The sequence below is a fragment of the Melospiza melodia genome, chromosome 1 (assembly GCF_035770615.1).
Source record: "Melospiza melodia melodia isolate bMelMel2 chromosome 1, bMelMel2.pri, whole genome shotgun sequence".
Classification (NCBI taxonomy): Eukaryota; Metazoa; Chordata; class Aves; order Passeriformes; family Passerellidae; genus Melospiza; species Melospiza melodia.
Genome location: NC_086194.1, coordinates 29,305,252 through 29,325,599, shown reverse-complemented (window position 1 = coordinate 29,325,599; position 20,348 = coordinate 29,305,252). Strand labels below are relative to the sequence as shown.

Genomic DNA, 20,348 nt, shown 5'->3' with positions numbered 1-20,348 from the left:
CCTTAAATTCTGTTGTATGTTCCATGATAGCTGCTCTCTTAGGCACAAACTACATCATCTTTCCTGTGAGCTGCCATGTCCATACTACTTCTCATTCCATTGCTGCCATCTCATTCAGGACATGTATGTTTTGTTACAACTCTGGTTCTTGGCTGTAGAGCCTGGGTGTCTGTTGTGGGGAAAGTATATCAGAATTGGTAATTTAGATCTATTTTCCCTGTTGATGAACTGTGTAGGCAACAAGCTTTGTAGACAGTGGTCAACTAAACGTATTCCTTATGGATGGATTCATGGGACCAGAGTTTACAGCATCACTACCTTGCTAGCTGCAGCTAGTGGAAAGCTGTTTATCACAAATATACATATTCAATAATCATGATCATCTGTAACTTCACAGTATTCAGCAATGTTAGCTTTTGTAGGTAATAACGCTAATGTAGTTAAGGATGATGTCAATAGTAAAACTGGATGAAATTGTGGTAGAAAATTTTGGTTAAATCAGTTATGCAAATACAATTTAAGAAATCAGTAAAATCTCATCAGTTGCCAAGCTTATAAAATATATATGCCTACTTGAAGATACAAAACTGTCTTCAACACAATTTAGTCAACTGCCAGAAACGAAACATCTCTAATTTGATTAAAATGACTCAATTGACCATAGTTGTTTTTTCTTGAGATCAATAAAAGTTCAGGGGAACTTTTGAAGTTCAGGGGAAAGAACGATATAAATAGCACATTTAGCTTTTTTAGTTTCTGACCTTTTTAAGGCACTGACATTGATTTAGAGATTTGAGGGCTGATGTGCCTTGTACTTGACCAGTTTTATTCACATTAATGTTTCCTTTTTCATCCCAATCTCCATGCTTCTGTAAATTTTTGTTATTTTTTTCAATTATATTATACAATTATATTATGTATTCGATCAGATTCTAGATCTTCCAAATCATCATAGTTTTATTTTTTTGGCAGAGGAGATGAAGACCAGAGGAATCTCTTCTGGTACAAATTTTTTAAAGGCAAGACAGCTGTTATTGTACTTAGACACTTGCTCATGGTATAGTCCACGCATTCAAATTATTCACAAGGAAGGGTCTGAGAGCAATGAAAGCTCTGGGACTGAGTTGTCTTCCTTAGTGTCTGCATGAATTTCTTTGTCCAGTGATGAGACTCGTATATATATAACAGGAGGAAAAAAAGAAAAAGTGTTGTCTGATTAGGTTAATGTGAGGTTTTTTTAACCCATGCTTCTGTTCCTCGTAATTTTTTTGTTTTTCCTTTCTTTTCTCTCATGACTCCTTTTTCTGTTCTTTCTTAGCTACCAACATCTCCCTCCTTAACACTCATTCCATTGCTGTGTTGGTCTCTTTTGGTCTGAATTTTTTGTAATTTAACCCTTATAAATGATACATTGCTAGACATAGGAAGAGATTCCACTTGCAGTCTAAATTTAGCTTTCTAGTCTAAACTGGTCCTCTAGGCAACCTCTGTAATCAGTAAAAGATAAATACCACAGAAGGCAATTCATCACATTTTAAGCTTATGTTGAAACTGGAAGGATTAATTGCTGCCTGGGCCACCTGTCTCTTTGTGATGATTAAAGGGAGTGCCTGAGATGACAATCTCAAATGAAGTACCTGGCTCTCAGATGGCTAAAATTAGAGGAAAAGCAGCCTACCTGATAATGCATTGCTGTCAGAGGGCAGAGGGTCTGTCCTACAGAGGTAGAAACTGCATAAAATTGGGATGAGAAGGCACCCACAATTTGATTTTTTTTCCCCCTGAACTGATTTGTGATGATACCAACAGTTATATTTGATTTTCACTCGTGACCAGCAATGCTGTGATGTTCTAGAAATCAAACCCCTACTATTTTGTTAGAATAGTTCATATTTGTATAGCTCTTATGTGAACTTCTCAGCAAACTTTAGAATCTATTTTATTTTGGCATGGAGATTTAGAAGCTTTGTAGCATTTCTGATGAGGCCATGCAGTGCTGAATAACAACATAACTGAGTAAAAATCCAGTTACAGCAATTCAATTTTAAAATCATAAGGAACTAAGTTTACTGATAAGATAATATCTGCTATTTCAGTGGTTGTTACTAAATCTGGAGCATCTCCATAAAGTGTGTCCAGATACATTTGATCATAAACAGTTGATAATTTTTAATGAATTCTGAACATAAGCACTTGGAATTTAAAAAAATAGTTTGGAAATACATATAAAACTATTTGCAGACAAATACGGTATGGAAATATTTTGAGCAAAACTGCTTAGGAGAAAATATTTATTAGTTACATGTATTCCCACAGGAAAACTGGTATATCTTGGTATTTAGTGTTTTTTATCTTATTCTATTTGGTACTTATGCTGTATTTAATATTTGCTCTTTTAACAGTGCTGTAACTCGCCACTGAACCAACACATTTGGAACAGTTCATAGCACCAAAAACTTCATCCACGTGGACTGATGCCATCTTGGCACTCTCCAGACACTGTGAGCTGAAGTTAAACATCTTTATGGAGTTTATAACACCTGGGTCAAAAGGAATATTCTTCTGATACACAAGGAGCTCCCTTCCTGCCAGTATGACGAGCCAGGAGAAGTGGGTTAACCTTAGCCCTGGAGAGTTCTCTCAACTTCAGAAATATGCAGAATGTAAGTAATTTTAAAAATATTTCATTTTATGGCTAAATAAAAACTAATAGTATTTTGAATGTGGAATATAAAAATTTTGTGTTATTGATACTGTTCACAGCTTAGAAAGAACACACCCAGGTTTTACATTGATGATTCATTACTTTCAGAGACCATTGTGAAGAAAACTCTCTATTTCTTATTTTTATATGAATAATCTTGTTTGTTTGAAATTACATCACCAAATAAATAGTAAACATAATAGAGCAGTTATTTTTTTTAACTCCTGGAAACGTTTAGTGCTTCCTGGGAACATATTTTCAAGTTATTTTTCTTTAATTTTTTCCAGTATCTGAATTTAAGATTTCTAATAGACATAGAAAGTTTTGTGTTTTTTTTTTCTATGCATTCTTATAACTTAGGCCTCAGTGCAACGTTTGCCTAAATGTTTGCCTTCCTTGTGGGGGAAAAAAGCATTTAAGATATTTCTTTACTTTTGGCTTGCCTTTGCTTCTCCAGCACTTCTTGCACACACAATAGTTCAGAGCCATTGTTTTAGTAGAACTGTTGGTGTCAGGGAAATTGTTTGAAGAAGTTTGTGTTCAGGTTTCTGTGTACATTAAAGGAAAATATATTGTCTTTTAAGCTTCCTCTGCTCCTCTGTAATGAAGAGATGCTAGTTTTTGTGAAATGTGATAAATTTTTTTGTAAATAGTTTGATTTCTGAGGCAGTTAGGAAAAAATTGTTAATAATATATAATTTTTGTGTATAATACTAAAGGAATAAACCCTGGGTATGGACTTTAATTTGAATTTCTGGGCTATCCAGTTTAGCTTAACTAAAGGACCAAATAACAATATCTTTAAGTGCATGATCTAAGACTTTAAAATGCAATTTAAAAAAAATCATACCAATATTTTTGAATTTGATATATTTTTATGTAACATGGTAAGATAAAAAAGGTTGTGACAACAGATATCTTTACTTATTACTAAATAATAATTAAATTTTATGTAATTTTGTAAAGCTTGAATATATATTTGCTTTGCTATTTCATTGTCTTTATTGAACTTGGAAAGGCAATGAACTGAAAATCACCAAATTTCATTTAGTGACTTGGTAGAGTTTGATTCAGTTTAAAAAAATAGTATTAATAAAAACCCTAACCAACAAAAGTCCTCAGTTTAAATAAAAATGCATTGCTCATTTTTCTCCAGCATGGAACTTTGGAAGTACCAGTGGCCCTCCTATGGGACAGAGGGCTGGTCTGGGTGTCAGAAGGTGACACTGTGGGGAGGTTTGACTTTGTGACAGGTGTCTGCCAACAAGTGGTGGTGATGGGCACCCAGCTGTGCCTTGTGCTAAGGAGTGGGTTTCACTGCAGGACTTTGGAATAAGTAGGGAATTCATGGAGAGGTCATTTGTTTTGCATTTACCCTCTGATATGCAGGTTTGTCATTTGCTCTGCCTTGGTGATTGGTGTAGAGATTTTACTTAATCTTACCTAAATTGCAATATTACTTTAACTGTTTAAGTTTTGAATTTAAAAAATACAGTGTTTATATATTCTATTCTAGTTTGCATCAAGCTGTAGTACTAGAGTATTGGAACAAAGAGTATAGCCTACCAAAAACCCATCTGCCTCGGATCATACTCTTAGAGGGTGATAGTCACTTCTGCCTAATAATCTGGAAATCCATATTACTTTTATACAGCTGTGGTGGGTTGATTGTGGCAGGATGCCAGTTGCTCCCCAAACTGTTCTTTCCCCTGGGTGCAGTTCTTTGTTGATTCAGAACAGATATGGTTAGCTGGTGAATGGGATCAGGGGATGTGCTGAGCTACCTCGTGCTAGAATCTGTAGGAAGTTCTTAAATACAGGGGGATTTCTATTTCTGCTTTTCTTTGGAGCCTAAGTAAATTTGGTTAAGAAAGTTTGCTCATCCATTTTAGGCACTTCATCTGTCTGTGCAGAAAGTATTCTCTTTAAAATGCATTTCCTGGTGTTTCGCATATTTGACTTTTTGATCAGGAGAAAACTCGTTGCACGTTCTCTGTTTCAGCTGAATCTCCTTAGCCTGAGCTGGCTACAGAGTGAGACAATGTTTAACTTGTGACAGTCTCTGCTGAGGGCACAGACCACCTCACAAGTCTGCAAGCCTTGGTTTGGATGCCGTGTAGGAAGGGTGACATTGTTCTGCTGCACAGCGGGGCACACTTGGAGGAGTGAGGGATTTGGATTTCAGTCTTTCGAGGTGGAAGCTCAGTCTGAAACTATGTCCTCGGTCTTTCCCCTGTCTGGAAAGCAAGCCTGTCTTACATCTGCCTGTTTTATGAAGAAAACTTCGTGCTAAACTTTGCTGAAATCAGTCACACCTGTAAATGTTACGGTTTCCAAGAAGAACGGAGGAATGGGTCTGCACAGGTTTTAAGAGACATTAGGTGACTCTTCTTATCTTTAAGAAGAAATGGAGCTCAGGGGGCACCTAGATGAGCTGCTTCTCTTGGCGTCAATTGACTTCAGTCATGCAGAGAAAATTTCAAACTATATTTAGGTACAGACTGCACAGATAATAAGTACATCCGGAGTTGAGTCATGTGTGCATATATAACTCGTGTAACTGTGGTCATTATAGACCCAGCTGTCTTGGACTTGGAGCATAAATTCCCTTTTTAGTCGCCAAAGTAGGTGTGGGATCTTTCACTGTATAAAGCCCTTTAAACTACTCCTGTGGATTCTAGTGCTCTTCACTTTCTGACTGAAAGACACTTTGCTCTAGTTCAGTGTAGTTCTTCTTTTTATTAATCTTCTGTGAGCCTGATGATATTCTGTCTACTCTGACAAGTACTGTTAAGTAAGGTCTGCTCCTAGCTCGGTGTGCAGCTACTGACCTTGTAATCACTTTGAGAAGTTCCTACAACGTTTTGTCTGCCTGTTTTCTTCTTCACATAGTTATATTCAGTGCTTTATCCAGCTGTACTGTTTGGTGAACCCAAACTCTGAATGCAAAATTTCGTTCTTGAATATGTAATAGCTTTTCTCAATTTCCATAAATATAACTGAACAGCAAAGTAGAATGAGTTCTCCATCATTTGTTCCTAATCAAAAATATTTCCATCTGAGCAGTACTCAGAACTTCATAGTAAGTGAATATCTTCCTGTGAATTAATCCAAGGAGTATCTGTAACTTTTTCTTACTAAATTACTTTTGAGCTTAATCAAGGGTATTTTATGCTTTCAATGTAGGACCCTTCTTAGTCTGCCTGCATAATAATTTGGGGCTTCAGCAAATTTTTGGAATTCATTGAAATTTAAATATTACTTAACAACAACAAAAAAATATTTCTGAAGTCTAAAGAGTATGTTACCTAATACTTGGCACTTTGCAGTTAATATGCATATATGTGGTTTTGGAAGAATAATTATTTCCAAAGACAGTTCCTCTAGGTCCTTCTTCCCAATCAAATTAAAAATCTCCTCTCTTCTTGATCTGAAGATAGAACAGTAGAACATATTTTGCATTACATCTTTGCCTGGTTTTAAATTGCCTCTGAAGAATAGGTGAAAAAAAAAAAAAAAAAGGCAAAAACCAGGGATAACTGCTGTGGTTATTATATAATAGTGATAGTAACGACAACAACAATAATGTAGCCCACTCTAAATCCTGAAGATTTTAAGGAAATAAATGTACTTGAGAGAAGAAATTTTTTTCTCCTTTAGATTTCATAATCAATGCTGGCTGTGAGAAGGGGAGGTGAAAAGATACAAGGATTTTTCTGCATAACACTGTCATTGCATAGAGTAAGGTAGGTACAAGATGTTTCAGGTAGAAATAGTTTCTTCTAAACTATGTGGTACCAGATAGATATGTGTTTGTAAGTTGTATGGGGAGCAGCTGAGGGAGCTGGGGTGGTTTAGCCTGGAGGAAAGGAGGCCCAGAGGTGACTTTATGACTCCCTTCAGCTTCTTGAAAGGAGATGTAGTCAGGTGAGGGTTGTCCTTTTCTCCCAGGCAATCAGCAATAGAACAAAAGCTGTCAGTCAATAGGACAAAAGCTTAAAAGTCTCAAGCTGCACTAGGGGAGGTTCAGGTTGGACATCAGGTTTTCCTCCAGGGAAGGATTGTTAAACACTGGAACCTGCCCAGGGCAGTAGTGGAATAACAAGTACATGCAGAGTTGAGTCATATGTGCATCTATAACTGGGAGTGTTCAAGGAATGAATGGATGTGCCATGGTCTGGTTGACATGGTGGTGATGAGTCAAAGATGGGACTTGATGATCTTGAGATCTTTTTCAACCAAAATGATTCTGTGATTCACTGATATATGCCATTCTGTACTACTCCAAACAGGAACCTGAATTGTAAGGGCATTAGAAAGAAGCAATATAAATAGCTTCATTGTGATTATTATCTGTATGGTAAATTGGATTAGTTTGGACAAGGTTTTATTTTAATTCTTTTTATTAAATTAATTTTGTATCTCCTTTTTATTAAACAAAGTTTTATGGCTGTTGTAGTCCAAATTATATATTAAAAGGAGTTTAGAGGATCCTGCTCCAAAGGTAAGTGTGGAAATATTGAATGGATTTGAAACAGTTAAAACAGGACTATTTCATGAGTCAGCTAAGCATTAAAAAAGGAAAAAAAAAAGGGAGTTCTTGCCTCAGTAGGTGGAGAAAAAGACCTCTGAGCTCTGGCAGCAAGCGCACTCTGGGGAAATAGCTTGGTTTTGTGTTGTGCTTTGGAGTTTGTCAACAAAACGTGCCCTGAGGAAAAGCCTGAAGAAAAAACTTTTTCGCAAAACTTTTGGCAGCGATTTTTTCCCAGGCTGGTGGAGTCTTGAGCAGACTGTCACAGACTGAAGATAGAAATAGATGTTGGAGTGCTACTGAAATGACTGTGAGAACAGAAACAGCATCAGCAGCTGCAGCATCTTTTGATGTAGCATCAATAGCTACTGCAAGAACTAGACAGTGAAACAATTTTCTAGGGGAACAGGAAGGAGGAATTTGTGAAAAAGATCACTGAAGAAAAATGGGAAGGTCAGCAAAAGTTTAGGTTCAAAGTTAAGTTTTCAGAGACTCTCTAGTGGATTTGGCTCTGTGCTCCTCAGAGAGGGAAGGATTATCTTTTACAATGAGTATAAATGATAACATGCAGGGCAGGGGACTTCATATATGTGGTGGCTGGTTACCAGTAGCCATGGGCCATTACACAATCCCTCAGAGGATCCCAGGCTGCTAGTGCCACATGGAATTGTCTAATTCTAATGAGGGAATGGACCTCATCAAATACAATTTGACAAACACAGCTATTTTCTACTGTGTGGCAAGTGGAGAGAGAATGTCACTGGTGATTACGGAAAATAGTTTTACCCCAAGTATTGGATTTTAGGATTATAGTGTTTCTGCTGCTATTAGTAAAATGGAGGTCATCAAGTTCTCAAAAAGCTTTGACAGAATCTGTTAGACTGGATGAAAGGTGGAGTCTGCCAGCTCTGCCTGTACAGTATCCCATGCACTTGGGAGAGCTTCATGCAGAAGGATAATGGGTCTAGTGAGAGATCCAGTCTTGGCATGCAAGGGCTCTTGGGGGTAGAATGGCCAGAAAAAGGGACCCGTTGATAATTTGTAAGTCTGAATCCTTACCCTAAATCTTTGATTTGTATCTAAAAATCTAAGTAGGAGGAATTGGAGCGGAGAAAACTCCTCAGTGGTTTGGTGGGACACTTACTTTAGTTCTCCTGAGAGCTGAACTATGCGTATGGATATAACACCGTAAGTTGTTTTTTTTCAGATCTGTGAATTTAAATCCTTTGTACACATTCCCGTGTTGCACCAATTTAGATAAAATGGATTAGGAGTGTTACACATTATTTATTTAGTCTCTAGTTAGATTTACTCTTAAAAAGCCCTGAACTCTGTCCAAAGGAAGGCTGTTACATACAGTCTTCACTAATGAGGATATTAGATCCGACTTTGACTTGTGTTAGACTGAAATCCAGAATACAGAAGGTGCAAAGTTTTGAATTTCTTTTTCATTTGACCATTCATAGTTGAGACTTGACCTCTGAAGATGATATCACAGATAAAGTTGATTGAAAGCTGGGCACCAATATCATCTGCAGAAATATTAGCGGATTTCTTTCCTTTCTATAGTGAGGATTTCTGCTTTAAAGAGAATGTAAGATGGGAATGATGAGTTGAGCATTTCTGAAGAAAAACAAAACTGATAAACATGCAATAATACAATATGGTCTGGATCTTTGAGGTGGGCGTTCTAATGAGATAAAATGCTTAGTGTTTCTGCCATGATAAATGCCTAGTGGTGACTAGCAGTTGTGTTTTTAACCAAACAGAAGCTGATCAATTTTCCAGTTAGCCTGTCAGTGGTAACAGTATTATACTGACTGTTCATGATTGTGAGTAAGGAGGAGTCTTTTTGTATCTGTCAGGTGGGACACTTGTGTATGCAGAACTTTTTTCTTGTGTTCCACTGCTTCCACTGAGGAAGGGCATCCAGCTTGTTTCAGGTATAAACTATTTAGGGAAAGGAAAAACTATTTAGGGAAAGGAACGATGTAGAAGGGTTCTGAATGCTTTGCTTTGGTTGAAGGGACTGTGAAATTATTCAGGAGTTTCTTTTATTTTGTGACAAAGACAGATGCACTTAAGTACATTTTTGTCCCTCTCAGGCTGCTATATGTTCTAGTTTGAAGCATTCTTTTAGGAAATACTGGCTTTTGTAGAGCTTTAAATGATACCTAGTAACAGCACAAAGTATTACAATGAGTGACTTGGAGTATCTTATTACAGTATTATGTTCATGTCTTAGCTAATTACAGGGATCCTCTCCTGTCTTTTAAGTGTAAGAAACTTCATATGTCAGCAGCAGGGAGACATGTTTCAAGAGCAGGAAATAGTGAATTTATAATTGTTACTATCAGCTGGCAAAATTGGGACAAATCCCCTGTTTATAAATCCCCCAGAATCATAGAATTGTAAAGGCTGGAAAAGACTCTCTTCCTCTGCAGAACAGAAGATGCTCTTGGAGTATCTGATTTGTTCAAGAGTTCCAGTTAAAGAGATTATAGTCAGCAAAATTCAAAACCAGTGTTGCTTCTTTGTGCTGTTGACTGGAGACTGCTAACAAGAGATCATATATCATAACATGAAGAGACTTAATTTAGTAAAAGCAGAGAAGGCAGTAGGCTCTTAGTATAAACCTGTATTTCAAAGATTTTGAAAAATGATGACAGATTGGTCCAGAGTTGGATCAGTTCAATGAAGTACCAGCTGTTTTTAGCATCAATTTCCTTCCTAAAGAGCTGCCTCTGGTTCCTGAATAATTGATTGGTAGGGTCAAAATTATGATGGCTCCAAAAATTGTAACTTTCATTTAGGGGTAATGAAAGTATTAGGAAGCAAATGGTCTCAGTTGTGCTAGTGCTAACACGTTTGATTTGTCTATTTTAGGAAAGTTAGTGGAAGTGTCAAAGCTGTATATCTGTTTGGGTCTCATATGGAAGAAATATTAAAGGAATTGAAGAAGGAAAAAAATTGATTCAGGCTGTTCGATAGTACCAAGTTGCATTGATCGCAGAATCCAGAGAGGAAATTCTGTTAGAAAAGGCTATCATTATTACAAACATCATTTGTGCATGGAGAGGCACTGGAGATGCTTTCTGGGTGATGAATAGGACACTGTCCCATCATCAGAAGCATTTGGTGGTCTCACTACAAGATGATAATTTACCTGCAACCTTCTTGCACATTGGCTTCATCTGGGAGAGTGAGGAAGGGACAGCAGTTGCAACAGCTGGAGAAGACTGCAAGGTTTGCTCAGCCTTGCTGAGCTGTGAAACACAGTAGTTCAGTACAGATGTGGAATTTGTGCTGAGACTGGCCATGGTTAGGCGTTTATTTTCAGGAAAATCGTATTATTTTCTAGATTATGCTGCTAAGTTTCCAGTGTTTCTGCTGAGGGCACAGTGGCTGTTTCAGTACCTGAGGAAGATTAAGTTAATCAGAACTCTAGCACTGCCAATAGGTTCAGAGCCTGTGTTAACTCTTAGACATACAGATTATTATGTAATGGTTCTTAAATAATACAATTTTAATAGAAGAAAATTATGAGAAAGTCTTCAGGGTAAAAGTTAATGACTTTGCATTTCCATTTTCAAGGTATCATTGCAAGAAGCAAGTGTAAAGGATTCTAACAAAGTCCAAAACAGAAACACTTGTTAACAGAATCACAGAAGGGATAAATAAGGCTGAACAGGGCCAGGTCCCCATGTTTTCTAAGAGGTGTTTTCAGGTTTCTGTGGCTAAGGGTTTCTTGATCTGTGGTGGCTAGTAGCTGGCCTTTGAGTTCTGAAAGGCAAATGGTGTCATCTCAGCTTTCTCCTTATTTCCTTAGTTAAAAATAATGACTTTTTGTGGAATTGAAGCTGCATAGGTACATGGTGCCAGTCAGTAACACCTGGTGTTGCAGCATCAGTTGTTACTGGTGTTGAACATACATTGTGTCTATTACAGATCTGACATATGGTCATCAAATTACTGAATGTCTATTTATACACTGTAAAATATGTAAACATTGATTATGCCTTTGTTATATTTCCTGTGTTTCTATGTATCTTCCATATTCCTTTTGCTTTGTTGTTTGGTTGTTTCTATGGACATTTGCATGTAAACAGTAAGAAGCTTTTGTTTCTTACGAGTTCATCTGTTCCTGTTGCTAATTCTTATTATAAAGATTTGGGGGATAATTCAATTGGTTGCTGTGGAAATGAGCCTGATGTCACAAACAGAGAGTTACAGTTCACCAAGCCTTTAAGAAACAAAATGAAGGGAGAATGGGCTAATTGGAGAGCCATGTGACTGTAGCAGAATCTCAGCTCTTATTAAAAGCATGTATTTTTAGGCACTGTGTTTCTGTAGAAGAGCTGGAAAGTAATTCAAATGGTGACAATCCATGACTCATCAGACAAACTGAAAAAAACATAGCTCTGAGAGAAAGGATGATGCCACTTCACCTTCATCAGATTCACACTCAATAAACCAGTAACACATGGTAGGTCCCTTAAGCCCAGCAAAGCCTCATATGCTTGAAGAGAGAAGGGGAAAGCTGCTAGTCCAGCTTATCCACTGAAAAAATATACTTTGCTATTAGCTTTACCACTTCTGCTGCTCTGCCTCTCCTGGGTGTCTGAAAAAAGGAGGGCCAAGGCTGCCTTCCTTGTTCCTCTGGAGAACAGAAAATAGGATGGTCTTGATGTCTCAAATTGAGAGTCAGAGGTGTCTGAAGAAGAGGGGACTTAGAGCTGTCAGATAGTGTCAGGAGACTTTGCTCCATCTGCCATTAATTGGGGTGAAGGGCCCTGGATTGTCTTCCTCTCTGTTGTTTTCTACCAGTTACAAGAAACAAAAAATTAAAATGTGCCCATAATTACATATGTTTTCATTGTGTTTTTAGGCACTAAAAATATATTGCTTTTTGTGTGGCTCTGGAACATTTTTAGGGGATGCTATGCAGTGTCACTGCATAGTTTTGTTGGCTGCATTGCAGAATTGAATGGCTTTTTGAGGGCATTACATATTGCTAAATTTGTCTTTAGAACTGTCCAGATTTTGTGTGGGTCATAATTTTACTAAAACCAGTACAGAATATGGACAAAAGAATTTGTGATTAAATTCCAATGTGAATTGCTTTTGTATTAATTCTGAAAATAGGAATGCTTGATTTTATTTTAAACATAGAAGTTCCAAATAGGTTTTGTAATTGCAGATGATTCTGCCTTGGAACAGGGGTTCTGCTAGATAGTCTAGAGAGATCCTTCCAACCCTAACAATTCTGTGATTCCGATACTGAGACACTCAGATTAATGGTAGCAGTAATAATAGAGATAAAGAGTTTGTTTTGAAGAATGTATTTCCTAGAATTAAGTTGCCTAGTAAATACATGTTTTCATTCATGAAGGCATGCTGAAGAGCTTTAAAATGCTTTGTTAACTATTGTTTCTTTGTTGTTAGTTCTGGTTTTGTTTGTTGTTTGTGTTTTGGGTTTCTTTTTGTTAGTTTTTGTTTAAGTAGAATGCTGTTTCTACTTTTAGTATGTTCTTTATGTTCGAAATTCACTACAGAGGTGGAACAGACTCCCGTATCCTTGCCTGTATCAACATAAACACTTTGGCAGTCCTTGTAACTGCTTTCAAAGAATGCATAGGCTGTATATTTGTTAAAAGCCTATAGACAGTGCTAGTTGAAATGAATGGAAAGAAACAGTGAAAATTTCAGAGATGTTTATGAGAGGAGGATGGGAAGATGGTTCATGTACTAAGTATATGTCTGAATTCTTTGTTGAATAGTGGCACTTCAGTACTGGACAGGCTTTAAGAGTTTGATAAATTGCTGAAATTATACTAGAGAGCAGGAAAGCACATTGAAGATGTATGAAGAAATTGAATGAGTGACAAGAGTTCCTGGGATAAAAAAATATAAAAGTCTTGAAAAGGAAAAATTATTAAAAAATGAAGAAAGACATAGAAAACAAAGTAAAACAAATGGCTTCAAATAAAGTTGGAGTCTACCAAGTTTTGTTACACCAAAATTTGTGTATCTGTGCCATTTTTACAACCCACAGGTAGTGCTCTGAGTGATGTAAGAAAACAGAGAACAAAAGTTAGGAATAGCTTGTTAGGACAAAATCAAAGTTGGCTTTTAGAGAAATTGAACAGCAGACAGGAGCCAAAATAGAACTCAGTGCCTAAAACTGAATGTTTGGAAAATTTTGATTTACATTTGCTGTTTGATTATGAGAAATAATAATAGTACTTAAAAAAAATCATGGAATTGAGAGAAAATAGCTGCAGCAGAAGGAAAAGAATTCACATCAAACCTTGGTGGCTAGCCAAAGTTTATCTTGTAAAAATGATTTAAATTACTTTATCATAATTATTTTTTATTCTGTAGAGGGCCCTCTATCAGTTTTTGAATATAAATTCTTCATTATTAAAATCTGTGAAGATGTATACAGGCACTACTATTTTTGATTTGAAAGCTTGAGTACTTATTTAGCTAATTTTGGGTGAGGGTGAATCCAAGCAAGTCCTCACTCTGGAATTTGAAAAAAGCCACTTACAGTCCCTTTGGAGGTGCTCTTATTCTGGAATAACTCAGAAATGGCTGTTCATTCAGATTTGTTTTAGTAGATAAGAAGTTAGTTTAGGAACTGGCTAATACTTAGAGAAGTAATGACTCATTTCATATGCCTTAAGAATGGAACCATATTTTTGTATTTTGTGTCAGGCACACTGAACATTGTCACCTTGTTTGTCAGGTCCAGGCTCGCTGTTTTATCTGTGGTCTAACATGTGACACCTTCAAAGAAGATCATGCTGTTAAAGATACATGACATTATGATGTAAATTTAAATGCTCTGGACTTTGAGCTCTGGGAGTTTAAGGGATTCACAGAAAGAGTGTCAATTAAGTTGTCCCAAATGGTAAAAAAGCACATTCTGAAGTGCTTCCCAGTGTATGTGCTTAAATCACAGCATGGACTGCAGTTCTTCTGGATTAGTTTCAAAAAGCAAGTGTCAGAGTAGCTGCTCCTTCTAATAACAATCTCGAGATGTAATGACTGACACTGAATGAGGACTACTGAACTGCTCTTCAAACTACAAACTCTTCAAGGCAGACTGTACTCTTAAGATAAATACTCTGTAGCTCTGTGTAGATGTTGCAGCTTAAAGTTATCCAGTTTGACATTTTTAAAAATAACCTGAGTAAGTTTACATTGAATCTCAGGGTTTTTCCACCAGTAACACATTTTAGAAGAGCTTGGTTTTCTTTTTTTTTTTTTTTTCCTGTTCCCCCTCTCTTTTTTTGTTTTTTTTTTTTTTTATCCCTACTTTATCTATCCACACAGCCTGTGTAGCATGTTTGGCTAGCAACACCTTCTCAACCCCTTAAACAAAACAAAGAAAAAATACCCAAGCAAATCTACCTCTACAGCTAGGCATCTCTACAGGTTAGCATCCTATCCCTGGGAGGCATGCATCTCTAAAATTTTGTAAGTGTTCCAGGCATAAATATGTCAGTCTTTATTCGGGGTCTATCTGGACATAAAAAGTAAATATAAATCTTGTATGATTATGCTGAGTGGGTTATAATCACATCTCCATTTAGTTATTTTAGTGGAAACTAGTAATAAATATGGTCTCTGCACTACAGTAAGTCTTTGGCTTGAAGCTGAGGTTGACCTCATTAAGTGTTGCATCTAGTGAATCAAAAAGCTGCATAAACTGCTCTAAATAACTTGGGTTAATGAATAAGGAATATGTCATGTTACTGCATTTTTGTTATGTTAAATTTGCTGCTTGCACTTCAGGTTTTATGCTGGAAATTTTTATTCAAGGAAAGAAATGGCATCATTTTCGTGGATGGGAATGGCCACCTGTATGTTCAGCAAGTTGTTCCGTCGTGTCCTGTTTTTGAAAGGATTTTCATGTCCTGTTTTTCCACCCGGGAGTTAAAATACCCAGGCATATGCAAGAGCTCTTTTCATATGGATTTGCTCCTCATACTGCCAGTGACAGAAAAGTTGTGTTCTCTTTCTGCTGTATGCTTCACATACAGTGCCAAAGAGTAGAGGTGGTGCTTGGGGCAAACAGAGTTTTTAAATGTGATTAATCCTGTATATAGCAGCAGATGAGTATTGTAAGTTCTTCTCTTATTCAGACCACTGATGCATAGCTATGAACTTATCTCTAATACATTCTAATATTTTTATACCAAGCCTCTTACAGACCTCCTACTCATACAACTATCTTTCAAAAACAAAGAATGACAATAGTAAAAAGAAACTGCAGTTGTCAGATAGGTTTAGTTTGAAAGAATTGATCATCTGCTTTGTTTTAAAGACTGTGAAGCGTCTCTGGGGATTTGATTTCTGCATTGTTTTACTAAATGTGTATGTTAAACTGTGCAGTGTTTCTCAGAAGCACTCTCTCAGTGCCCTTTTCTGTTTTATGAAGTGGATTCCACCTCATTTTCTTTCTCCTTTTCTGAAAGGGAATGAAACTGTTTCCCATTTCTTCCATCTGTTTCATTTATTCACAGTAATTATTGGTTTATAGTGACTAAACAGGTGGAAGAAATAGAAAATTGTTTCCTCCCTTTTACAAAAGGAGACTAAAGTCCATTATCATAGCAGATGTTTGTTTCCACTATGGGTTTATTTTTTGTAATAATTTCTTAGTGTTAAGAATTAGACAGGATGTCAATCTTTTCCTAATCTTTTGTGAACACTTGACAGAAGAGATTCCCACTTTTATTGATAGACTTCCAGTCTAATATAAATAGTATTCTTCCATATAATTCAGAAAAAAATATTTTCTTTGTATATGTATTCTAAAGTTGTGATTTCTTTTCTCCCCCATTTAGCATATTTAGTCTTAGATAAAAGTCTAGTAGCTTATGTTGCGCAGCTTTAGTGACTGATGAGCTTTGTAAAAGTTGCCAGAATTTGGGCAGCCTTGCCAAATGACCGTGACTAGGTAGCTTTGGAGCTTGCTATCAGAACTGAGATTTTTCAAACTTTTTTGGTTGGCATTCAGTTGCATTTTGAAATTTTATGCATTAAGGTTGTTGAACTAGTAACTCTTAATAGTCATTTTGGGGGAATGGAGAGTGTTCTGCTATGCATTCTTCTTGCAGGTCTGGAAATTCAAATGGCATCTTAAAACTTGTAAGCAATTTTTAGGAGCCTGCTTTTTGAGTTTTGAAAAAAGTGAAAAAATCAATTTTAAATCTTCCCGACCACAAAAATTACATTTTTTTTAACAATGTTAATTTGTACAGTTTATGCATCACTGTTTTCTATGAAATTAATCCATTATCAGCATTTCTTATGAAAAGACCTTTGCATTTAATTTCATCAGGCTTTGTCTGTTTTTAACCATAATGAGAATATAGTATATTTTTAAAATTACATGAAACCTTTGCCTTAAAAGATGATGCAAGTCAAGTATAAACATGGAGAGAATGAACAAGGAGGCAGATAAGATTTTTTTCTTAAAGTTATTTTGAATAAATAACAAATAATAAATATGCATTTTTTTATTGTGAGTACATAGCCATCAGAAATAAAGGATAAGCAGTTAGGAGGCAGTGGTGAAAAATGTGGCAATTACCATCAGACAAATTTTGGATAAAATCAAATAAAAATAAAGAGGAAAGAAATCTTAATGGCAAGCCAAGTAGTATGCATGAAATAATCAACTGTTTATATGAGGGTTGAAATAAGGACAGAAGCTACAGAACCAGGAATAAAGCCAGGTGAGAATAAACAAGCATACAGTAGTTCTTCAGTGGAAGAATTCCAATTGTTTTTTTGGCAAAGTTGGGATGTTAAAATTAAATATAAAAAAATATTTTTTGTTTTTCTGTATTCAATTTATCTACTGAATTGTATGCAGGCTTTTAAAAGACTTGAATTCTAGCTGCTCTCTTTAAAATTGGACAGAAGTCAGTTCCTGATCTTGGTAAAGCGCTCAATGCCTTCACAGGACACACAGCGGGCTGAATGAGAAGCCTTCATTCTGATTTTGCAGCTTTTATGTGGCTACAATTAACTCCATATGATCCCCACTGTTGTCTTAGTGACTGAAGTTTCCAAGGAATGACTTCAATTCTGGTAGCAGGAGTGTGGTGCATTTTCTGTGTGCCATGTGAGTGCAGCACGGGAGCCGCGTTACTTTGCTGAGCTTTTGGGAAGCTCTGGTGGCCTGCAGGCTCTGTTCCTCCTTCCTCACCCTCCCAGGAGCAGTCAGCAGCCAGCCTCCTGCCCTTCTTGGGTGGGTGTCCCCATTCCCACCCCCTTCCCTCACAGGATTCATGTCCTTCCCTCTTCATCCTCTTGAAGCAGTGCCATGTCCAAGCAGCTCTCAGCATCTGCTGGAGGCCATCCTTACAATGCTGTTTGGCAGGGAACGAATGCTCATGGGTGTGAACTGAGAGCCTGTGTAGAGCTGGGAGGGCCTGTCTGTGTGTACCTGTACTGGGGATACTGGCTTGGACTGTCTGACAAGAATAAAAGTCTGTTATGTTTGGGAATTTCCCAGAGAAGCAGTGTGCTTTGTGCTGTGCTTTGCAGTGTAGTGTAAAGATTCCTAAGCTAGAAATGAGCAGTAAAGTGGTGCAGCAGCACAGCTGGAGTCTATTTTCAGTTTATTTCAGGAGCTCTAGAATTCCTCCACTGCCTGATTCAAGCTAATCAGAGTCTCTTTACATAATAGTGCCATTTGTAGGCACACAAAACAACACGTTTTTTTGAAACAAAACACTGCGGTGTTCCTTTTGAAACATTTGGATGCTTACAGAATTGAGTATTTCAATATTTTATTTGGGGGAATACAAAAAAGGAAAGTTAAATGCAGCTGTTAAAGAACATGTCCTGGGCTGCATGAAAAGCATGGCCAGCAGGTCAAGGGAGGTGATTCTGCTCCTCTGTTTTGTTGTTGTGGGACCCCACCTGCAGTGCTGCATCCAGCTCTGGGGTCCCCAGCACAGGAAGGACATTGACCTGCTGGAAAAAGTCTAAAGGAGGGCCTCCAAGTTGTTTGAAGGGATGGAGCGCCTCTCCTCTGAGGAAAGGCTCAGGGAATTTGTTTATTTCTGGAAAAGTAACTGGAAAAGGTTTTGGGTTGACCTAATCACAGCATTCCAGTACCTGAAGGGAGCCTACAGGAAAGATGCAGAGAGACTTTTTGCAAGAGTGTGTAGTGACAGGATAAGGGGAACAGCATCAAACTGAAAGAGAGTAGGTTTGGATTAGATAATAGAATGAAATGCTTCACTGTGGGAGTGGTGAGGCACTGGAACAAGTTACCCAGAGAGGTTGTGGAAGCCCTATCCCAGAAAGTGTTCAAGACCAGGTTAAATGGAGCTCTGAGCAGCCTAGTCTGGTTAAAGGTGTCCCTTACCCACAGCAGACAGATAACTAGAAGATCTTTAAAGGTCCCTTCCAAAACAGGGCATTCTCAGATTCCATGACTATTAATATCAGGTTTTTTGGAATATGTTATCTACTCAAGCATTTCTTGTTCTTTTCAGATGAGGAAATTTCAACTAAAAATTTGTCATTTTGATGGGAAAAAAGCAAATTATTTGCACAGCTTTTTATTAAATGTAAAAATTACTAAAAGTAAAATAAATGTGGAGAGATTCCTGTATTGTCTTGAAATTTTGGTTTGGGCAATCAGGTCTCTGAAGGCAACCTCAACAATATTTACTGTGTTGTCTAAACCAAGTTATTTTTATGATAGCCATTTTATTTGTATTCATATCTTGGGTGTTGGGGGATTTTTCAGATTTAGAAAGGAGGGATAAATTGTAGATTATTTTAGATTACTTCTCCGAGTATAACCTCTTCTTTACTCTTTGTGAGTGACCCTAAGATTGAGATATTCTGACCAGGGTCTGGCATATATCTTAACGGTGCAGATGATTGTGCGTTGCTACTTTCAGGAGACTGGGTCTTCATTTCATATTTCTTTTATCTTGAAGCCATGATCTCATACATATTGAAACTTAGTAAGCCATTTATTTTCTAAGGTTTTTTTACTGCACATTCTGAGATAAGCTTTATTTTACTGATGGTACACACTGTTTGGAAAGCATTAGAACAAAACCAGGTCTTTGTGAGAAGCTTGAGCATAAATGTAGTGACAGTTTTCTTATATGTCTAATTATGTACTACATCCAAGAATAAAAAATTACCTTGTAAGAAAATTTACTTTGTAAGAGAATGAAGAATATATGGGGCTGCAGAAGGAGTGGGAGAGGCCAGCTTGGGTCATCCCTAGGCACCAAGTGAAAATTGCATCTCCTATATTCATTGTTAATTGTGTTTGTTAGGGAAGCCTGTTACCTGCTAAAGAGTAGTCAGTGAATTCTGATTTTATAGTTGTTTTATGTTTGTCTATACAGTGGTATTTAAAACATATAATAGGCTCCAATAAAGTGTGGTACCATTGCTTAAGAAAAGCCATACTCCCAATGGTCATTAGAGTTTATCTTTCCTTGAGGTGAAATGTCTTAAAATTTTATGAAAAGTTTTAAGTGAAATACTGTTTGTTTCACTTACTGCATGCCTGACAAGATCCAGGACTTCCAATGTTTTTTTAGCCAGAACAGATTCCTTGGGTTACAATGTTTTAGAACAGTATTTTGTACAACATGTTTATTCAAATGCTTTCCTTTGTCTAATTCTGGAACATGAATAAAAGAGAAAAGGGAAAGCCCATCTTCAAAAGCAGAGGAAAAGTCTAAATTGTTTCCTGTACCATCCTTTGACAAAGTTTTGAAGTCAAGTTTTGTTTTCCTTTGCACTTTTGGAGGTCTTTCACTGTATCAGCCAACTTTCCTTTTTCTCATTTTTCCTCAGCCAAAACAAGCTATGTCTATTAAGCCTAATCTCCACAAGCAGGTGAGTCAGAAAGTTCACAGATGGTTTACTCTTCCATTTACTTGAAATGTAACTCTGTTGGGGTTGGAATGGAGCTCCCTCACAGCTAGGCTGTTAGCTCATGACTATTATGTTGTCTTTTGTCAGTGGCAACATTAAGTTTATGAGTACTGGTGTCACATTACTGTTGTTTTGCTACTAGGTTAGAGAATTTAATGTTGTTATAATACC

The 20,348-nt window shown here is 37.0% G+C and overlaps 1 protein-coding gene across 7 annotated transcripts in view; it reads left to right on the top strand.

The window, feature by feature from the left end:
- DGKB (diacylglycerol kinase beta) overlaps positions 1–20,348 on the top strand; it is a 377,865-nt gene that overhangs the window by 76,555 nt on the left and 280,962 nt on the right. For all 7 annotated transcript variants that reach the window (XM_063152328.1, XM_063152337.1, XM_063152375.1 and 4 more), the window contains exon 2: positions 2,403–2,663. In XM_063152328.1, the coding sequence (XP_063008398.1) occupies positions 2,594–2,663 (70 nt within the window). In that variant the 5' untranslated portion in view covers positions 2,403–2,593. The remainder of the gene's footprint in view (positions 1–2,402; positions 2,664–20,348) is intronic.